Below are 17,896 nucleotides of genomic sequence, written 5' to 3'. Positions count from 1 at the left end.
CTCTCTCTCTCTCTCTCTCTCTCTCTCTCCCTCCCCCTCTCCCATTCTCTTTCTCTCCTTCTCTTTTTCTCTCTCTTCCTCTCCCTTCCTTGCTCTGTATTTCTCCCTTCCCCCCCCCCCCTCTCTCTCTCCCTCTCCTCTCCAGTATTAGTTGGTTTATCGCAGGGCTTCTGAGCTTAATATCCTGCCTCCATCTCCATTTATAAGCCCCCACCTTGGCTTAAACCATTTGAAAATTTCACAAATGGCCGGTTCTGAATTATTGAAGCTTTGAGTGCTGTGATGCCTCCAAATTGGGGGAGAAGACATCGGCAGTGCCCTCCTGACTCCAGGACAGCTGCTGTCACCCGGGGGGGAGAAGGCTGAACTCACCTGGGCAGGTCGATGACCAGAGACATTCAGCCTGCCAGAAGCCAAGTTCATTAAACACGATGTACCTTTGCTCTGGACATTTTCCCCCTGTGTCCGTCTGAGCTGTAATGATGCATTTTATTGATCCCGAAACAGACCGCACTAAATATCACAGAGGTCCTTTGACACGCTGGCGGGTTCCTGACAAACTGGCTCTGTAAATTACTGTGCTTCATTCTATTCTTACTAGGCTACTCTTTGACGTGTGTGGTACTTCGTGCACGATTTAAGCTTCTTTTTTATTAGTTTTTAATATTTGCTTCAAAGACGTCCTTATTCAGGCTAACTTAAGAGTTCTTACAGTTTTAGCCTTGACAGGTGGTGTAATTTATTTATACAACTTCACTGGAGCCATTGAAATAAAGTATGAAAAATGAGGCTTCAGAAAAAGTACAAAGATACAGATAATGATAATACTCGGGCTCAGTTTTTTCATTTTCATATTTACAAAGATGTGAAAGAAAATGCTTTCAAAGGGATGTCAATTTACGAAGCTTTTGAACGGACAACCTGGAGCTCCACAGTCTGTCAGCCTTTTGTGTAGCCAAGGAGAACGTCTTCCACCTCTTCTTCCCCCTTCAGCAAAATCGAAAGGGTTCATGTTTCAGCTTTCCTTGCCCTGTTTCCATCAGGGAAGCAGTTTCTTGTCTCTTGCACGGTCAATTACACATGGATTTTATTGAACCTTGACAAAAAGGGTTGTTCTCACTGGTCGCCAGAATCCTATTGATCCTGGAGTTCAAAAGTCAGGTGTCAAGAGCGTAGTTCCCTGTTTGTTCCCTAATTAGGCTACCACATGGCTATTTATTACATGAGTGCTTACAGGTCACCTGCAGCTAATACACATGCCTGACTATTCCACCTCCTTGTTGCATTCCATTGTAATAAACCTAGGGCGTTGCATCTATTGAACCGGCAAACAACCTAAAAAAAAAAAAAATAAAGGTTGAACATTTGCTATAAAAGTGTCAGAATTAAAGCGTGAATGTTTGATGTGAACACGCACCTTTACCCTGCCCGTGTCCAGGCAAGCACCCGGGGAGGGATTTGTCTTTCACAGTTTCAAGCCTGGCTTTGGCACTTCACTCGAAAAGGCTGAATATTCTTGCTGTTTTTGTGTTTACTTAATCAATTAATGGAAGGCCCATCTGTCTGTTTGAATGTTTTTATTATTCTTGCAGATTTCAGTTTTCAGCTCCTCTCTTTGCAGTAACCTGGTACCTGTGCAGGTCCAAAGCCCCCTCTATCCCTTGTTTAGGTTCACAAAGGCATGGTTGTGAGCATGCTGAAAAAATAACTTAAGTCTAGCTTATACCTGCTAAGGGTGCCAATGTAGCATAATGGCTTAGGAACTGGGCTTACAGCTCCTAGACTTTAGATTGGATTCTAGCTGGGGAGTTGCTGTTCTGCTTGAGCTGCGTACTTTACCTGAATTGCTTCAGTAAATATATAAATGGTCTGTATGCAAGAATGTAGTCTGCGACAGTTGCTGTGGATAAGAGCATCTGCTAAATGCTAAACTGTAATTTCCAAAGAAGCATTTTATTGATTGTGTTGTATTGAGCAAGTGCAGTGAAACATTATCTGTTGAAGACTGACTTTGTGTCAATGGCACAAATAGAAGAAAGAGTTCCGGTTAAATTACACTAGAGCAAGCTGGCTTTGGGTCCTATTAAGACTCCGATCCACACTGAAAAGTAAACTAACAGCGGTTTCTAAACATTTTCTTTTCGAAAAGATAATTAATTCCGTACAAAATGACTACCCCACAGACCTTGTTTCAACTCTGCTCATGGGCACTAATTTGTATTACACTGCATTTTCTCATCTGCCTGTTTTCTCCCTTGTTCCTTCACTTTGTCTCAGACCTGATATTAATTATCTTGATGTGTTAATATATTGCTTTAAATTCTTCACCTCCGGTCTTTACTTAATGTGACTTTGGTCAGTTTTTTATGTTGAGGTAAACCACTATCGCTCCGCAGCTGTTGCATCTCTGTGCAATTTCCATTTACAGAAAATGGCTTCATAAATTGTGCAATAAACGACACACTTCCGTGAAAATGGAACGGCTCGTTTGTTTTGCTAATTGCGTTTAAGTTGCATTTCATAATCGATTCAGGAAACGTTTGGCTGGGAGGCTTCGATTGTCTCTTGCTCATGTGTGCAAGTGGGATTTGTGAACCCCCTTAAAATTCGATGACCCCATAAAAGACCAAGAAAGCATGGTGCCCCGGTATCCATAGGCAATACTAGTACCTAGAAACTTTGGCCACCATTAAGACTTGAGGGAGTGCAGAAGGTTGGGGCTTAGTGTGGCTTGTCTCGTGAAGTCTATTAAGTGACAATGAGCTGTAAGTTCTGTATCTATTTCAAGTTAAGCACCCTCTGTCAAGCTGTCAAGTGTTGTGTGAGGTCATAGATAATCAACCCAGCTGCCTTAGTGTTGCAGCTCATTCGGTGTGTTCCGTTCACGCTGTTATGGGAACTGGTGGTGAGGCTGGGGATATGCAAAAAAGGGAAAGGGTGTTGGAAAGTAGAAAAGGCCAGATTTGGAAGAGTACTGCCAACTGTGAAGCTGGCCATTTGTCAGTCTGCCAAGCCTTGAATTGAACTGCAGTGTTTGTATTGAACCAGGATTGTGCCGTTCTCCCATTGGCCTGGGAGTAATTGCCCTGCCTTCCACCTACCGTAACTTCTAACTTTTGGCGATGCAGTTTTTAAAAATAAATAATTATTATTTTATTTTTTTAAATGCAGAGTTGTCAAGTTTGTGACGTGCCAACATGCTGTTGTGTCATGTCGCCGTTTTGTGTAGCGGGTCAGCTGATGAGCTTGTGACTCTGGTCACAGGCTCCTGTCCCAAGTGCTGTTCTGGTGTTGTCATATCTTGTGTGGGGCTGTGGTATGCTAGCCTTGAGCACAGTAATCTGGACTGCGCAAAATATCCTGCTGCATAAATTATGTGCAGAACAATATGTACATTATTTAACCGCCAAGGACTGCTGAGCAAATGAATCACAGAAAATGCATTCCCTTATGTCTTACTATAGTATGGCGTGCCATATTCAGTTTATACATGAATGTGCTGCTGTATGTTCAGTTTATACATGAATGTAGTACTGTATGCATTTGTGATAATTGGCTTTAACTAACGGTCACGACATACATTAATCCAAAAGGTGTTCGGGCCCTTAGGTGTTCTCTTTCATTTTATTGGAGCTGGTAGTGGGCTGCTGAAAAACCTTATATAAAACATGCAGACTGTTCCCGGAGTTTTGCCTGCATTGTCCGTAGAAATTATTTAGTATTATCTAAGGTCTGTACCCAGCAGCTGATCTAATATCGGTTTATTCTGTCTTATTCTTAAGACAAAAAATTGTGCGACTATATGGAGGACAGTATGTCTGAGGTCAACACTACACGACCTGCTTGCAGTCAATCTGAGGCTACAGCACATAGTTGATGCCCCCTGCTGGCGGTTCCAACACGCCACCTCCCTTAACCAGAGAGGAACTCTCGCAATTATACGGGTGCTAAAATATAAATCTTTTCTTCAGCCTTCGAGCCTAACCTCGTCTCATCATGCGCACGCCTAGATTGTTTCAACCGCACGTCTGTTTTGTCTTATCTGTTCACAATGTGTAGCCACCCTTCATTCACTGTATGAGAGATTTTTATCTTTAAAAAGTTGGATTAACGGCGGTTTCATATAAATACATTCATTCGCCCCATCTGAAATATTCTCTAATATTGTCCCATATTGTCTCTGCTTGCTTCCTCGTTTATGCTGTGTTACAACAGATTTCAATTTTTACCCAGAATATATTATAACTATACTTCCCAATTTGATGGTATTGAGCATTACGGTATAATTCATGTTGTGTCTACTCTCTACGATATGTTCATTTGATACACCTATGCTTTGTTTTTGATACATGTAGTTCTAGCGATATATCTAATTTACTGTCAGGAAAAATGCAAATAAATATTATATAATAGAATGAGCGGGTTTCGAGGGTCCGTTTCGGTGTTGCTCAGACGGGAAGTTTATATCCTGTATCTCTGTTCTGGAACTCCCAAGTTAAGACATTTTCTTTCTAGTAGGTTGGCTGTATACGTTAATGAATTGAAAATCAACAGCGTTCAGAGTAACAGTGCCGAAATGTTTTCGAATTAAAGTTCCATTTCCGTTTTCACAAAGACCCAGGCGGCAAGTTTCGCCGTTTCCTTAGATGCGTGAAATCCGCTGAACCGCTGCAGTCCAACACCGCGCTAATTATGCTATTCCTCGCCCCTCCCTGTCTCCTGTTCTTTCCCCAGCCACTCGCTTCTCTCTAACCCGTTTTTACGCCCCGTGGTCCCCGCTGAGACCGGGCAGAATTAATCAGTCTGTCTGCGGAGACGGGCAGTGACATACGTCTGGACAGATCGCAGATGTCCGTATGTACCCATTTGTCCCCTCTCAGCTACCCACCGTCTGTTTTTTGTATGTTGTGAACGTGTGCCCGTGTGTTTGCATTCATCTGAATATGTAGTGTATGTGCGCGCACGCAGGTAATAGCTAAAAGGAGCCTTCCTCGATTGCCTGCTGCACTGTAACTCAATCTGCCGAGCGGAGCGGACGGGAGCACAAGCTCGAGCTGTTTCGCAGCCCAAGGATTTTTTCTCTCCCTCAACGACTCTCTTTACATTTTCATTACCGAGGATTAAAGCCAAGAGGAGCTTATCATTCTTTCGCGCAAGCTCTGTGCACGATGTTTCTCGTACAGTATACAGGTATGGTATCACTTCATTGTTGGCGTTCAGTTCACAAACTGCTACTGCGGTTTATTTCCGTTGTTTGTTCTTGTCTCTCCCAGTTGTTAACATCTGAGTTGTATTCACGACTCCACACTATTCTGCCCAGACGCATGAATGAACGCGCATGCTACATCAAAATAACTCAAAGAATCATTCGGAAGTTTTACATCGCGGTTCGTCCGCAGATCTTAATGTCTTCCGTTTGCGTTTGATTTTAGATCTGGTTTTTATTTTTATCTGCTTTATGGCTGTCTGTTTTCCTTAATATGGTTTTTGGGGCATGTGCTTCATTGTTTGAGGGCATATACTTAAGTGTTGTTTAAGGCAAGCCTTGAGAATTCTGTAGCCTACCTAATCCTTTTCAGACAGTAAATGATTGAAGATTATGCATTCTGTATCAACTTTACAGAGGTAGATGTAGTCATTAATGAATTGGAAATGGAAATACTTCTCCCTTTAGAGATATTTAATGTTGTAATGTGTGCAGTGCACTGCTTGGCAGGCTGCATCTTTTGTGTAGGAGTCCACCCACATCACACTGTGCAGAGTCTGGCCCCGCTCACCAGTAGTGGAAGCAAACGATCCCAAGTTGCTCTTGGCTTCACCCACTGGCTATCCGTCTCTCTGGTCCAGAGTGTGTCTGGTGTTCAGCGCTCCACTCTCTCTGACCACATCCTCAGCCTCCATGGCTGCTTCCTCCCTGCTGCCAGGTGGAGATGGAGCCGCTAGCTCCAGCACAGTACTCGGAAAACGACTCTGTTGCTTCTGATCGATAAACACAGTCAGATCTACAGTTACTCATCTCAGTAGCGACTCCTCCGTAATGTAAGTACAGGGAGAAGCTATGTTGATTGAGGTTTCAGTTTTAAAAACATTAATAGGCATGATTTACTGAGTGACAGCCTAGTATCAATTTTTAATCAATCTGAATTTATTACACATGATTACTGAAATCTATTAGTTCCTCAGCGTAGTGAACGAGAGCTACATATTAAGAAACAATACCAGCGACCGGCATGCATTCTTAGCTGGGACATTCGGAAAACCCACTCTGGAGCCGCTTCTACCGCATTATATTTTAAACATAGTCTAATTTGCTTTTAAAAAGTGCTGGCAGTTTTAAACATGGCACAACACTGCACATTCCTGTTGATCTCTTCACAGGATTGAATTGAATGAGTACTGGGGTGTGAGCTCTGACTAAGAGGAAATACAGATGTCGACGAGACTGCGTTAATCCTTATTTTTGAATTTTTGCTATTTTTGAATACTCTTTTCTGGATAGCCATGGGAACAGAATGCAATCAGTTGTATTTTTATTCCCTTTCCTCTCATGGAAGGGTATGTATGAATACATTTCTTCTGCTTACCTTAATCCAGGGCTCAAGATCCATCTTGGAACAGTATAGTTGTTTACCTTAGCCTTGTAGGACCTTTTGACTGGTCAGCAGGGCTCCTTCCAAACTGTATGTGAAACTGATAACAATTTGTAATAATATTTGTAATAATATTGTAGATTGTAGATGTCCTTGCAATCCTTTCGTACCATTGAATGAATGAGCATTGTTTATCCACTGAAGTCACGTTATGGTGGTTGAGTAACCATTTTTACTTTAGCATGACCTTTGATGAATGACACCTGGAAGTGGAAATTGAAATTACTTGCATCTTTGAACACTGCTGTGACACACTCAGCCTACCTCTTATTGATGTCCATTGGCGAGCAATCACCCAACTTTCAGGAAGGAGACTGATGCCAGTTTTTTTGTTTATAACTATAGGTACATTTTTGTTAGCATTATGAAGTGAATTGGAAATATGAATTGGTAAGATTTTTTGTAGGTTTTATTAGAAAGAATTTCTTCACATACAGTACAGTATCAATGTATGGAGTAAGCTTTCCTGCTTTTTGTAACATTAATGTTTGAGAGCCTTGTATTCTTCAGGACACGAGCACAAGTATTTTTATAAAATGTGCAGCTAGCAGTTTAACGCAGTCATTTGTGCACGTGGGTTTTTAGCTCATGAGATGAAATGTCCAATATTCTCTTTCAAGAGTTTAAAATGAGTGCCTCGTTCAAATTAATAGAGCTTTATGCATATCTAATTCTTATAACCAAAGGCAAAGTATCTAGTCTTATCTTTCTCTGTCATGCTTACATCTTAATTGCAAGATAATGCTTTTTCATTTAATTCTGCCTCTTTCAAGTCGAATTTCCCCCATTGCGCTGCTCAGTGATATTTGCCGTGTCAGCCTATGATCAGCCTGAAGAATTATTAGGCCTAATTTCTGTTGCTTTGTCAAGTTGTGCCGTATCATATATGTTCTTTTATCTTTTTGTTGTCTCATCCAGTTTGTACTTTTGAATTCAGGCCTTTACAAAATTTACAGGTAATGTTTTCTTTTTTTCTCCATCCCCTCTGGCAGTCATACAAATTGTAGCCCCTCAGGCCCCCATAGTGCACTGGAATTGCTCCAACCTTTCTGAAAAGTCAAGTGCATTTGATGTTGTTTTTGGAATGAGCTTGTCTCCGGGAGAGTATTGGCGGTAATTGACTGTGGTATTCACATTGATTTGTGCATTCCCGACATGCCTGCAGATCTTTCACAGCTCCGGCAGCCCATGACTGGCTAATTGAAAGCAGCGCTACCATAAGCGGAGAAGCTGCATGACTGATAATTGGCAGAGCCACAAATGCTACTTCATTCTTGATAATTAGAAGTGTCGTCGTTCTGCGCCCTGCTGCGAAAATATTTCAAGGTGTGTGCTGTGTGTGTGTGTGTGTGTTTTTTTTTCTCTTAAGGAAACCTTTTTTTCGTTGAATGAACCCGCAGTTGAAAAATGCTTACGGTCTGCACTCCCAGTGGAGCTCGGTGGATAAGAATAAGGAAGTGTCTTCTGTGCGATTGCCGCATCTTCTCAAGGGAACGTCCCTTTAGACCTCGCTGATGGCTATCCGTCTAGTCTAGTCTAGTTTTATGGGCTTCAGGTCGGATTCTTCAATTTTGACTTCTCGCCCTGGCTATCTCTCCCAGCTATGTTTTGGCAGTACAGGGGAAATATTGGCTGAAATGACAAAGCTGTGGTGTGGACAGAAAGGGGTGTACTAAATTGCACTTTCACTTGAGGCGCTGACTCTTCCCCAGTGAATACTTACTTTGTGCTTACAGTGTACGACCGTGTTCTGGCATTGCAGGGGTCCCTGCAAATGAATTGATCGTGCTTTGTTATTTTCCTCTCCTGTTGCTCTCAACAGCAATTTGTGAGGCCAGTTTAAAAGCTCGAGCATGACGGCACAAACTGGCAGTTTTATGGATCCTTCATGGCACACTAATCTGGTCCTCAGTATATCACGCTCTTGCCCACACTTCCGTCGCAGAGCATGTGAGTGTTGCCCGGGAGATAAAGCAAAACATCCCCCCCCCCCCCCCTTTTTTCCCCCCACATTTGAAACGAAGCCAGGAAAAAGAGTCGACAGTGGCACTGGCGCGCTGGATGACAGATGACAGGCGAGGTGCAGGACGCTGCATCTCCCTGCGCCCCCCGTTTCCTCCGGCCCAGTCTCCAGCCGTGTGAAGTGGTGCTAGTTTTAAAAGCGACAATAGGAAGAGCATGTGTTTGCAGTTCCCTATAGCGCGGGCGCTGTTGGCGATGCCCGGGAAGACTCCCCAGTGCCACAGGATGAAATGCCCGGGGACGTGTATAATTGCGCTGTAAGATTCAGCCCGTAGCTTTGCTCCCCCCCAGCGGGTCCCGAAGGCCTGCTTACGTGACCTGTCTGAATCAAATTAGTTCTCCATTTACCCAGCAGCGCTTTGTGTCGGGGCCCTCTGGTCGCGTGGGTCACGTCGGCTGTTATAAGCGGGGTGCTTTAAGCCTGCCACCCACCCCCCCCCTCCCCCATCACCCCCCGCGACTTGTTTTCTCGCTGGCCCCGTTGCGGAGACGTCGGAGAGGGGAACTTCAGTCGCGGATCAGCGCGATTGGCAGAGTGCCAGCTGATGCTTCAGAAGCGCTCGGTACGCTAGATGCCAGTGGGGCGCCGCCGCTTTCTCAGCCGAGGAGATGCCCCGCCTTTCCAGGGCCTCCGTGACACGGGAGGAGAAACGGCAACACCGCTGTATTCTTAAGTGGACTTGATGGTAAAAAAAAAATAAAACAAAATATGTGAGAATTTCTCTCTTACCAACATGCATGTCCCTAAATATGCTGTCTGAAAAGAAGCGCGTCAAAAAAAGACATCTTAATCTCAACAGGCCAATTAGATGAGATGAAAGGCCAGAAAATGGGTTTAGATCAAACTGAAAGCTGAATGGTGAATAGAAACTTGTCGCCGGGCGGTCGGACCGCTGCTTTTCCGACGTTCGCTCAGACCGCGCGGGCTGTGGGATGAATGAAGCCCGATTGTGCGACTTGCTGTGGCGCAAAACCGTACCCGCGGTCCCATCGGCCGTCTGCCGAAGGCGCAAAGACCGCAGCTCCAGATAATTACTAATGCGTTCGCAGAGAATCCAGACTTTTTGGGGACGGGCCGGACACGTTTTGCTAGTCAAGCAGCTGAGAATCCTGGGCCCTGGAGAGCGCTTCCTGAAGTGCTTCGAGAGCAAAGTGCTTTTTTATGCATTCCAGCAGGAGCGGGGAAAAAAGTGATTTGTCTGTTTATTAGTTCATTCAAAAGTTTGAGCTGTTTCAAGGTTCTCATTTTTAAGATACGAGTAACCGAGCAAAGACTTCCATTAGTGTGAGAGCACTTTCAGGCACAGGAGAAAAGAGCCCAAAGCTTAGCTTGTCTGATGAGCCTGCCCAGTTATTTTCCATCCTTTTCCAGGCATAAAGGAATGGGCTTGTTGATGATTTTGTCAGTTTTTTTTTCCAGACTTCTTGGCAGAAAACCTGTGATTTTACACACAGACTCGCTCTGTGCTTCTGAATTTATTTCAGAATTCTTTTAAGGGGTTGGGGGGGCGGGGGGGGGCGGGGGGGGCGGGGGGGATGGGGAGTCTGGCAACCAGTTTGGAAGAAGAATAAACTCCACAGTGTTTGATTTTAAGTGAACATCTGTCAAAGGAGCCAGTCTGCCTGTTTACCGTTTGCCGCTTCAGGCTAGCAATGTTGACCTCGGGATTTGCCATGTTGACTCCAGCCAAATGGTCAACAAGGAGTGTTTTCCATGTGGGTAAACCCGATGCCCTTACGTCTTACACTGCTCAGCATTAACTAGGGATCAATGAAAAGGTGTGCAGTGTCATAGAAAAGAAAATGTAACTTTTGTTTTGCCACTGATTTTAATGTAGTCTATGTTTACATGTGTATTGCATGCCCTTTGCAAAGTCCTGTAACTCTACACACTACCTGGCAAGAAGGGGAGAGGTCACTTGTATATTAAAGCTTGCCCTAATCCTTCCGTAATGGTTTTCTGTGAAGGGCATGTTATGCAGGGTGTTCTCATCCATGTTGCACGTTCTTAAAGGTGCTCTTGGATTAGTGTTCGTACTTTTTGTATCGTGTGCTGTACCTTTAATTGTCATCTCTTTGCAAGGGATGCCAAGCCTGTATGTCTGATGCTTTTCAGCAATGGTGTTCCAGACCACTTCTCTTCTGTCATTCTCTGTGTCTGGAGAGTGAACGGCTCAGGTCTGAAACCGCTTTTGAATGCAGCTTGTTTGTGTCCATTGATTTTCCTTTCATAAATGTTGGGACACAGGACATGCATTATCTGCTAACCTGGAGCTTCGTCCTTGATAGGAAAAAGTGTTTCACTCCCTTTGTGTTTGCTCCTGTTTCACAGTTGTACTCCGAGACCTTAATGAAATATCATGTCTCGTAGATCAAATAGAAAATATAGATTGAATTGGGAGTTTCAAGACGGCATTGTGAGCATCGCGCAAAACCTGTGCCTGAAAAATTCATTTCTGACAAGAGCATTTTTTCTGCCAACTCGTCGCCTTTCAGACCAGAAAAGAGAGGCAGCGGTTTTCCATCGGACAGGATCCTTTCACGTCCTCCAGGGATCCTTTCGGAGGCCTGGAACGTGGGGTTGGTCTTGGCGCACGGTGCGACTTGCGCAGGGCTCTCAGTTTGTTGAAAGCTTATCCGGTGGAAGACACGCACCCCCGTCGTTTCTGTCAGTGTTCATTTCTTCACCCCCCTCCCCCCCCCGCCCCCCCTCACACACTCACTGCGTGAGAGCACCCCGCTCGGGGCGTGAGAACTCACCACCCGCGGGTCTGGCGCTGCCCCTGCCTGGCTGTCCTCACCTTTCCAACACCTTCCACGCCCGCAGCCCTCCAGCGCTCAGCGTCTTTCTGCTGAAGGGTCCTGTCGTCGGGCTGTCTTTCTGTTTTTTGGAGGAGTTTCAGATTAAGCCAGGTTTGTTCCTGGAGCTTTCCAGGGGAAGGACCTGAATGTGTGGTTTGGCCAGGGGCAGCGTGATTTTTCAGCAGTGGCGTTTTAATGCATCACCGTGGCAGTGTGGTATAATGGTCAGAGAGACAACTGGGCTCCTGACTCTGAGGTGGGAGGTTTGAATCCAGGTTGGGGCTCTGCTGTTATACCCTTGAGCAAGATAGTATGTTTCTTTAGTAAATATGTACAAAGAACATAAGCTGTGTATGTTTGGATAAGGGCATCTGCTAAGTGCTGGGAATGTAACTCTTAAATGTCATTGCTGCCGTTCCCCCCCTCGCTGTGCCCACGCCCGCCAGACCTGCTGAGGCGAGGTGGCAGGTGGCGTGACTGGCAGGCCGTTTCTTCTCGCTCTGCAGCCAGTGCGCCAGGCCGGGCCCTGGAAACATTCCGGCCGTCAGCAGGCCGTCACGCCGCTCCCCCCGCTCCCCCGCTGTCCTTATCTGAATGCCGACGAGAGGCAGCGCCGGCCCGCAGCGCGACCTCCGTCTGTCGCCGGGTTATGTACACCGGACCCGGGCGGGAAGCTCTCCCACCCACATACAGCATGGCCGGGGAAAGCCAGAGTGGACAGAGTGCCATCCACTCTTAACACACAGGGTTGCCCTTTTTCCCCTTGTGAGTCACCCTTTAGTCATTAGTCTGTCTCTTTGCACCAGACTGTCTGCAGCATAGCCTGTATTCAAGGCTCAGAAAGTTTCTCGCAACTCTTGTTGCCCTATTCTTCTTTAGCAGCATGCAGTATTTTAGCAGCTTTGGGCGTGGGTGCCCCAAGTTGAACTGCATTGAGCCCACAGGACAGTTTACACCCAGGACAGGCGCGGACCACACCTGCCTTTACATCAGGAGTCTCAACGCCATTATGGCAGGAAGATGATTGAATCCACAAATCAGCAAATAGGTGCAGCTTTATGGCCTCACGCAGCTTTATAGTTCCATATTTCAGGGCTCGGGGGGGGGGGGGGGACTGCTGCTTGTTTGCTTCAAAATGTGAGCAGTGAGCTGTGGGTGACCAGTTCCCAGCTCAGCAGAGCCCCGTAGTAATACGCAGCCGAGGCTAAATGGATGCCTTTGAACTGCACTGCTCTTATTTGCAAGACGGCATGAAAAGAAGTGCACACGCACACATTACTCTCATAATTAGGAATCTGTGTGCGTTTGCTCACTAGAGACAGAAGTAAATGACCCACAAAGTAAATTCTGAACGATGTTAAAAAAAAGCTATGTTTATTACCGCACTATCTGGAGAGGGGCTACCAGCTTCGATGTTTTTGCCTAGATACTGCAAGCTTTGTTTGTTGAACAACAGTCCCTTGTGATTAAGAAGTGCACAAAGTAGAGCTGGACTGACCTTTATTTTGGTGAGTCGCTGAGTACATCCCAATTTGTGTTTCTGCTGCTTAACTGAATGGCTTCATCAGCAGCTGCTCTTGAGTAGCTCAGGGAAGTTGCCTTTGAGACTTGATGCGGAGTTCCAGATCTTGTCTGGAGGAGAAAAAAAAAGACCTAAACAGTCACAGGAATGCCACAGTGAGGTTGGGTACTGGATGTAAAGCAGCACACACCCTATTTCTCCTTCTATAGCTGGTAATATAAAAGAAGGGATAGACCTCCACCTCTCTCTAGCCTTTTAGAAGTAAAAAATGTTAAAGGCAGGTACTATGCACTCTGTGCGTGTTTGCCGAATCTGTGCTCCTCTGCCTGTATATCTTCTTCCAATGACCTTCGGTATTCCCTTATAGTACGTTACTTTGAATTAAAGCGTATGACAAATAAATGTAATGTAACGTTCTAAGACGTGTTTGGGACATTTCTGGCCATGACGCTCTTTTGTATTTGGGGGACGGGTGGGTGTGGCTGCAGAAAATGTGGGGTGGGATTAGCTTTCAGCAGTGCCTTTGTTGCTAGCTAGCTACTGCATTGGCAGAGGTAAAGAAGCACTAGTACCGCGACACAAAACGATGAGCTGACAGGGCTCATTCAAGAACCAGAATCCACCTTAATTCAATGGTGACAGCTATTGGAAAACGGAGATATAAAAATAAAAACGGTATAAAAACAGATTAACAGAGGAGGTGACTTTGATTGTAAACAGACAATCAAACAGCCACAGCAAGGCTAAAAAACCTGCATAGTATACCTTTAAACAAGTACAAGTCAAAAGATGTATATGTTTACTATCATTTACTGCTGTAAGGTGATCTGCCCCTGTCTTTCTGGGGCCTGATAACACAAGTGTGCTGTTCCGTTTCCTCATGAACACCCACACACTGACACACACTCACCCTGCCCATGTCCTCATCTCTCCTGCTCTTTCACACACTCTCATTTAGCCTTGATGTATCTCTGAAATGCATTCCCTGTCTCTCGCTCTCTCTCCTGCAAACATCTCCTCTCAACAGAGGTCTGTGGCCTTTTTCACATTTTCTCTCTTGCTCTCTTACTCTCTCTCTGGCTCTCTTACTCTCGCCCTCGCTCTCGCAAACATCAAACGTGCCCTCTCACCAAAGAGGTCTATGGCCTTGCTCTTACATTGTCTTTCTCTCTCATTCCCTCCATCTCTCTCCCTCCCTCTCAAAATGGCTTTACTGCGTGCTCTCCTGCCTCCACATTCTTTTTGATACTCTCTTAGTTTGATTGAAGTATTCTGTCTTTTTGTTAGATGTACCGAGCTCTCATAAGTCTGGGTCATATGAAGGTCACATCAGCACGACAGTCTTCTGCCCCCAAGGAGGGGGATTGTGCAGGTGGAGTGAGAATGTGTGGTACCGCTTCCATTTTTCCAAGCCTCCCCCCCATACACACACACACTCACTCGCATGCTCTCTCTCTCCCACTCCCTCACACTTATATTCTCACACTCTTTCTCTTTCTTTCTTTTTCTTGCTCTCTCACACGCACACTCTCACACACCCCTCCTTCAGTCACTCTCAACTGACTGAAATGTCAGTCAGCCAATGAAAGGATGAAAAGCTGTCCAGCTTAAAGAGAGGTGTGAACAGACATCTCGCTGATTTGCATGCCGCATGAAATCTGTTTCCCTTGTCCTCCTGCTTTATTGCGCGCTGTAAACCAGCTCAGAGGAAGCACGGTACCAGGGACGGCTTCCAGAGCACCACAGACAAGGCACTACAGTGGAAACAGCTGGTCTGTCAGCATCCTCAGCCCATTCATATCGCGTACTGTTCCGTGTCTGAAATGGTCCCTCCGAGATGCAGCAAGCTGTAAACCGCCCAGGGTCCCCACCCTTGCCATTATAGAACAAAGTCCCCAGATTATTGTATTTCTCGGTTCCTGCATGATAATATGTGGCTCTATCCTGCCTATTAAGGAAAGATTAATTCTCATCTTCTGTGGCGTTTGTACCCACCCCAGCCTCCTGGTAATTGTCTCCGCCGCGATAGGTTAGAGGGGACTCGTTTCGCTTTAAACGTCCTCCTGTTCGAATCCGCTCCTTCCTGCCACAGTGCAGTGCCCCTTTGGGCTCATGCATTTGGAGTCAAGTGTACATGGTTGGCATCTTGAGCAGCGCCGAACAGTCGTCATGGCGCGTCAAGTCAGCTTGAGATGAAGCAAACCTTAAACCGGGTTCTTCACTGCTTCTGCTAGCAGTTTACCGTACCTTCGTTTCATAAGGAGATTGTTGACTTTGTCTTGAGATTGAGAAAACGTAGAGATAAAAGAGCCAGCGAGGCAGAAACATGGTCGACACAGTGTTTTGCGAGGTATGAACAGAACACCTGTCAGCTTTGTGGATGTGTGGCATCAGCAGCCTCTCACTAATGAAGTCAGTTGGTGTGGCGCGGATGCCGGGAGCACGTGCCACGGTGAGCCCTGCTGCCGATGTGGGAGCAAGGCAGATAAATCGCCTGCTGACGCTCTGACCGAATGTTCCAGAATTATTATATTTCTATTTAGTTCCTTCATCTTCACTCCAGAAAGCTCCGAGGTTTGCTTCCCTTGAGGACTCGACTGCATGCTCTGTTAGGCTTGTTAACAGAAAAATGGAGCTAAATAGAGAGTCGTGACTTTTACCAGGGGAAGTACCCAGGCCAGGATACTGTTAGAAATTCTTCAGTGCATTGGGGAGAGTTTGTGATGCAGTCCATAGGGTGCAACCGATATATGAATTCCCCACCCCCCCCCCATGCGGCGGAGGGTTCGACTCCCTGACGTGGCACTTGATGGTTGTAATGATTATACCAGTTTGTTTTTGTATTGAAAATGTCATACTTATCCATTCCTAATCCCAGGTGTCTGTAGCGTCTGTGGTCTTTCTTTGAACATTGTTTTTATTTTTTCTCTTTTAAGTAGCCTATGTAGTTGAGCACTTGTGCTTTGACAAGTTCTGGTAGCTTGTGCTGGCAGACGACTGGCCCAGTGTGGCCGGCCACCACAGGCATGTTGAATCAGCGACTCGTATGATAATGTCACGCTAGTCAGAAACTCAGTGACCAGATGCAAAAATAGAATATGGCAGATTTCAGGAGGAAATTTGAACTTAAGCACTGTCCGTGCTTCACTTTCAAAATTGACTTTTTTTTTTGTACCCATGCGTTGCTTGCAACACATGATTCACTAAGTGATTCTCTCATGCTTCTCATGATTGTAAGCTTCTGTTGAAATCCTTTACAATGAGATTATTGACTGCACTGGCTCCCTGTGACCTAAGCTAATTATGAGGTGGCTTCTCTAAGGCTGAGAATCACAAAACGACAAATCCTACAGTGAGGTAGATAAGTTTTTATTTCTTTTATAATGCGCACATGCGCGCGCACACACACACACACACACACACACTCTCTCTCGCTCTCTTTCCTTCTTCTGTCCCTCACTCTCAACTAAAAATGTCAGTAAGCCAAAAGAAAGAATGAAAGGCTCTGCAGTTTAAAGAAGCGTGTAAATATACACCAGTAGTTGCGTTAATGCAGGATTCTGTGTTTTTTAGTGCAGAAATGCTGGGAAAAATATGCTACATTCTATATATGCAGATATTCCAAAGTGTTTTTTTAGGATTACAAGGGGCAATGACCCAGACTTGAATCACAAGAAAATATTTGCTCCTGTTTCTTTGAGCCAATCGTCTATCGCCATCTGACATTTGCGTTGTTATTTTCATCATAATATTTACACAGCAATGATGAGATTCAAAGAGAAAGGGCTTAATTTGAATGAAAAGTTCAGTTGAGTTGGATTTTTGAGTTTGCATATGATGGCAAACATATCTATTTTTATCTGAACACAAGTGAGATGTGTTCAGATAAATTGGTGGAAAACAAAGATTTTTTAAATGTCCTGCGTTCTAAAGACGCAGCTTTTTATGGTCATGGCCTTGTTTGCATGCCTTGAGAAATCTGTTTTCCCTTCTCCTGCTTAATTGTGCACTCTCAGCCAGCTCAGATGGAAGCACAGGACTCGGGAGGGCTTCCTCAGCACCACAGTCAAGGCACCACAGTGGAACGAGTGGTCTGTCAGAATCCTCAGGCCATTAATACTGCCTACTGTTCCGTGTAACCTGGGCTAATTATAAGATGGCTTCCATAAGGCTGTGAATCGCCCAATGAGAAATCCTCTAATGACTCTTTTCAGGTAAATTAGGTGTTTATTTTGAATAATAATAATAAAAAGAATAATAATATTAAAAAATAATGTGGAGTTTGCATGCCCCCCCTGTGTCTGTGTGGGTTTCCTCTGGGTACTCCGGTTTCATCCTACTGTCCAAAGATGCAGGTAGGCTAATTGGAGACTCTAAATTGCCCAGGTATGAGTGTATGAGTGAATGGTAGGTGAATGGTGCCCTGCGATAGATTAATGACCTGTCTAGCGTGTATTCCTGCCTTTCGCCCAATGCACACTGGAATAGGCTCGAACAACCCACGCAACCCTAGCCAGAATAATAGATAGGGTATAGACTATGGATAGATGGATGGATGGATAATGATTATTATAGTAGTGATAATAATAATAATAGTAATAATAATAATAATAATAATAATAGTGATAATTTTTGTTGGCATCACTGCGTAGTGAATAGGCAGCTATCTGGGTGGATAACTGCCAAGAATCCACACTACTGTTGTTGATTTAAGTAGTAATGTGACAGTTCAATATAATTGTTAGGGAACTATGCTTGAAGAGACTGGGCTCACAGGTTGTGTATTTGGTTTGGGTTCGATTCGCAAGCGATTGTACCCTTGAGCAAAGTACTTGACTTGAATTGCTTCAGTAAATATTGTACTGAATAAATGGCTTGCCTTTGTGATGCTGGGAGATTG

General features: G+C 44.9%; 1 protein-coding gene across 10 annotated transcripts in view; it reads left to right on the top strand.

Moving 5' to 3' along the window:
• The window catches only part of LOC118235548 (ecto-NOX disulfide-thiol exchanger 2-like), a 176,798-nt gene that overhangs the window by 55,594 nt on the left and 103,308 nt on the right, over positions 1-17,896 (top strand). The window contains exon 1 of one of the 10 annotated variants that reach the window (XM_035432991.1): positions 4,878-5,190. The exons of the other annotated variants lie outside the window; for them this stretch is intronic. Coding sequence (XP_035288882.1) covers positions 5,169-5,190 — 22 coding nt within the window. The 5' untranslated portion in view covers positions 4,878-5,168. Of the gene's footprint in view, positions 1-4,877; positions 5,191-17,896 lie in introns of those variants that run through there. 10 annotated transcript variants of the gene reach the window in all.

This window comes from Anguilla anguilla, chromosome 9 (assembly GCF_013347855.1).
Source record: "Anguilla anguilla isolate fAngAng1 chromosome 9, fAngAng1.pri, whole genome shotgun sequence".
Lineage (NCBI taxonomy): Eukaryota > Metazoa > Chordata > Actinopteri > Anguilliformes > Anguillidae > Anguilla > Anguilla anguilla.
Note: the sequence above shows the minus strand (reverse complement) of the source record. Positions and strands in the feature narration are given on the sequence as shown.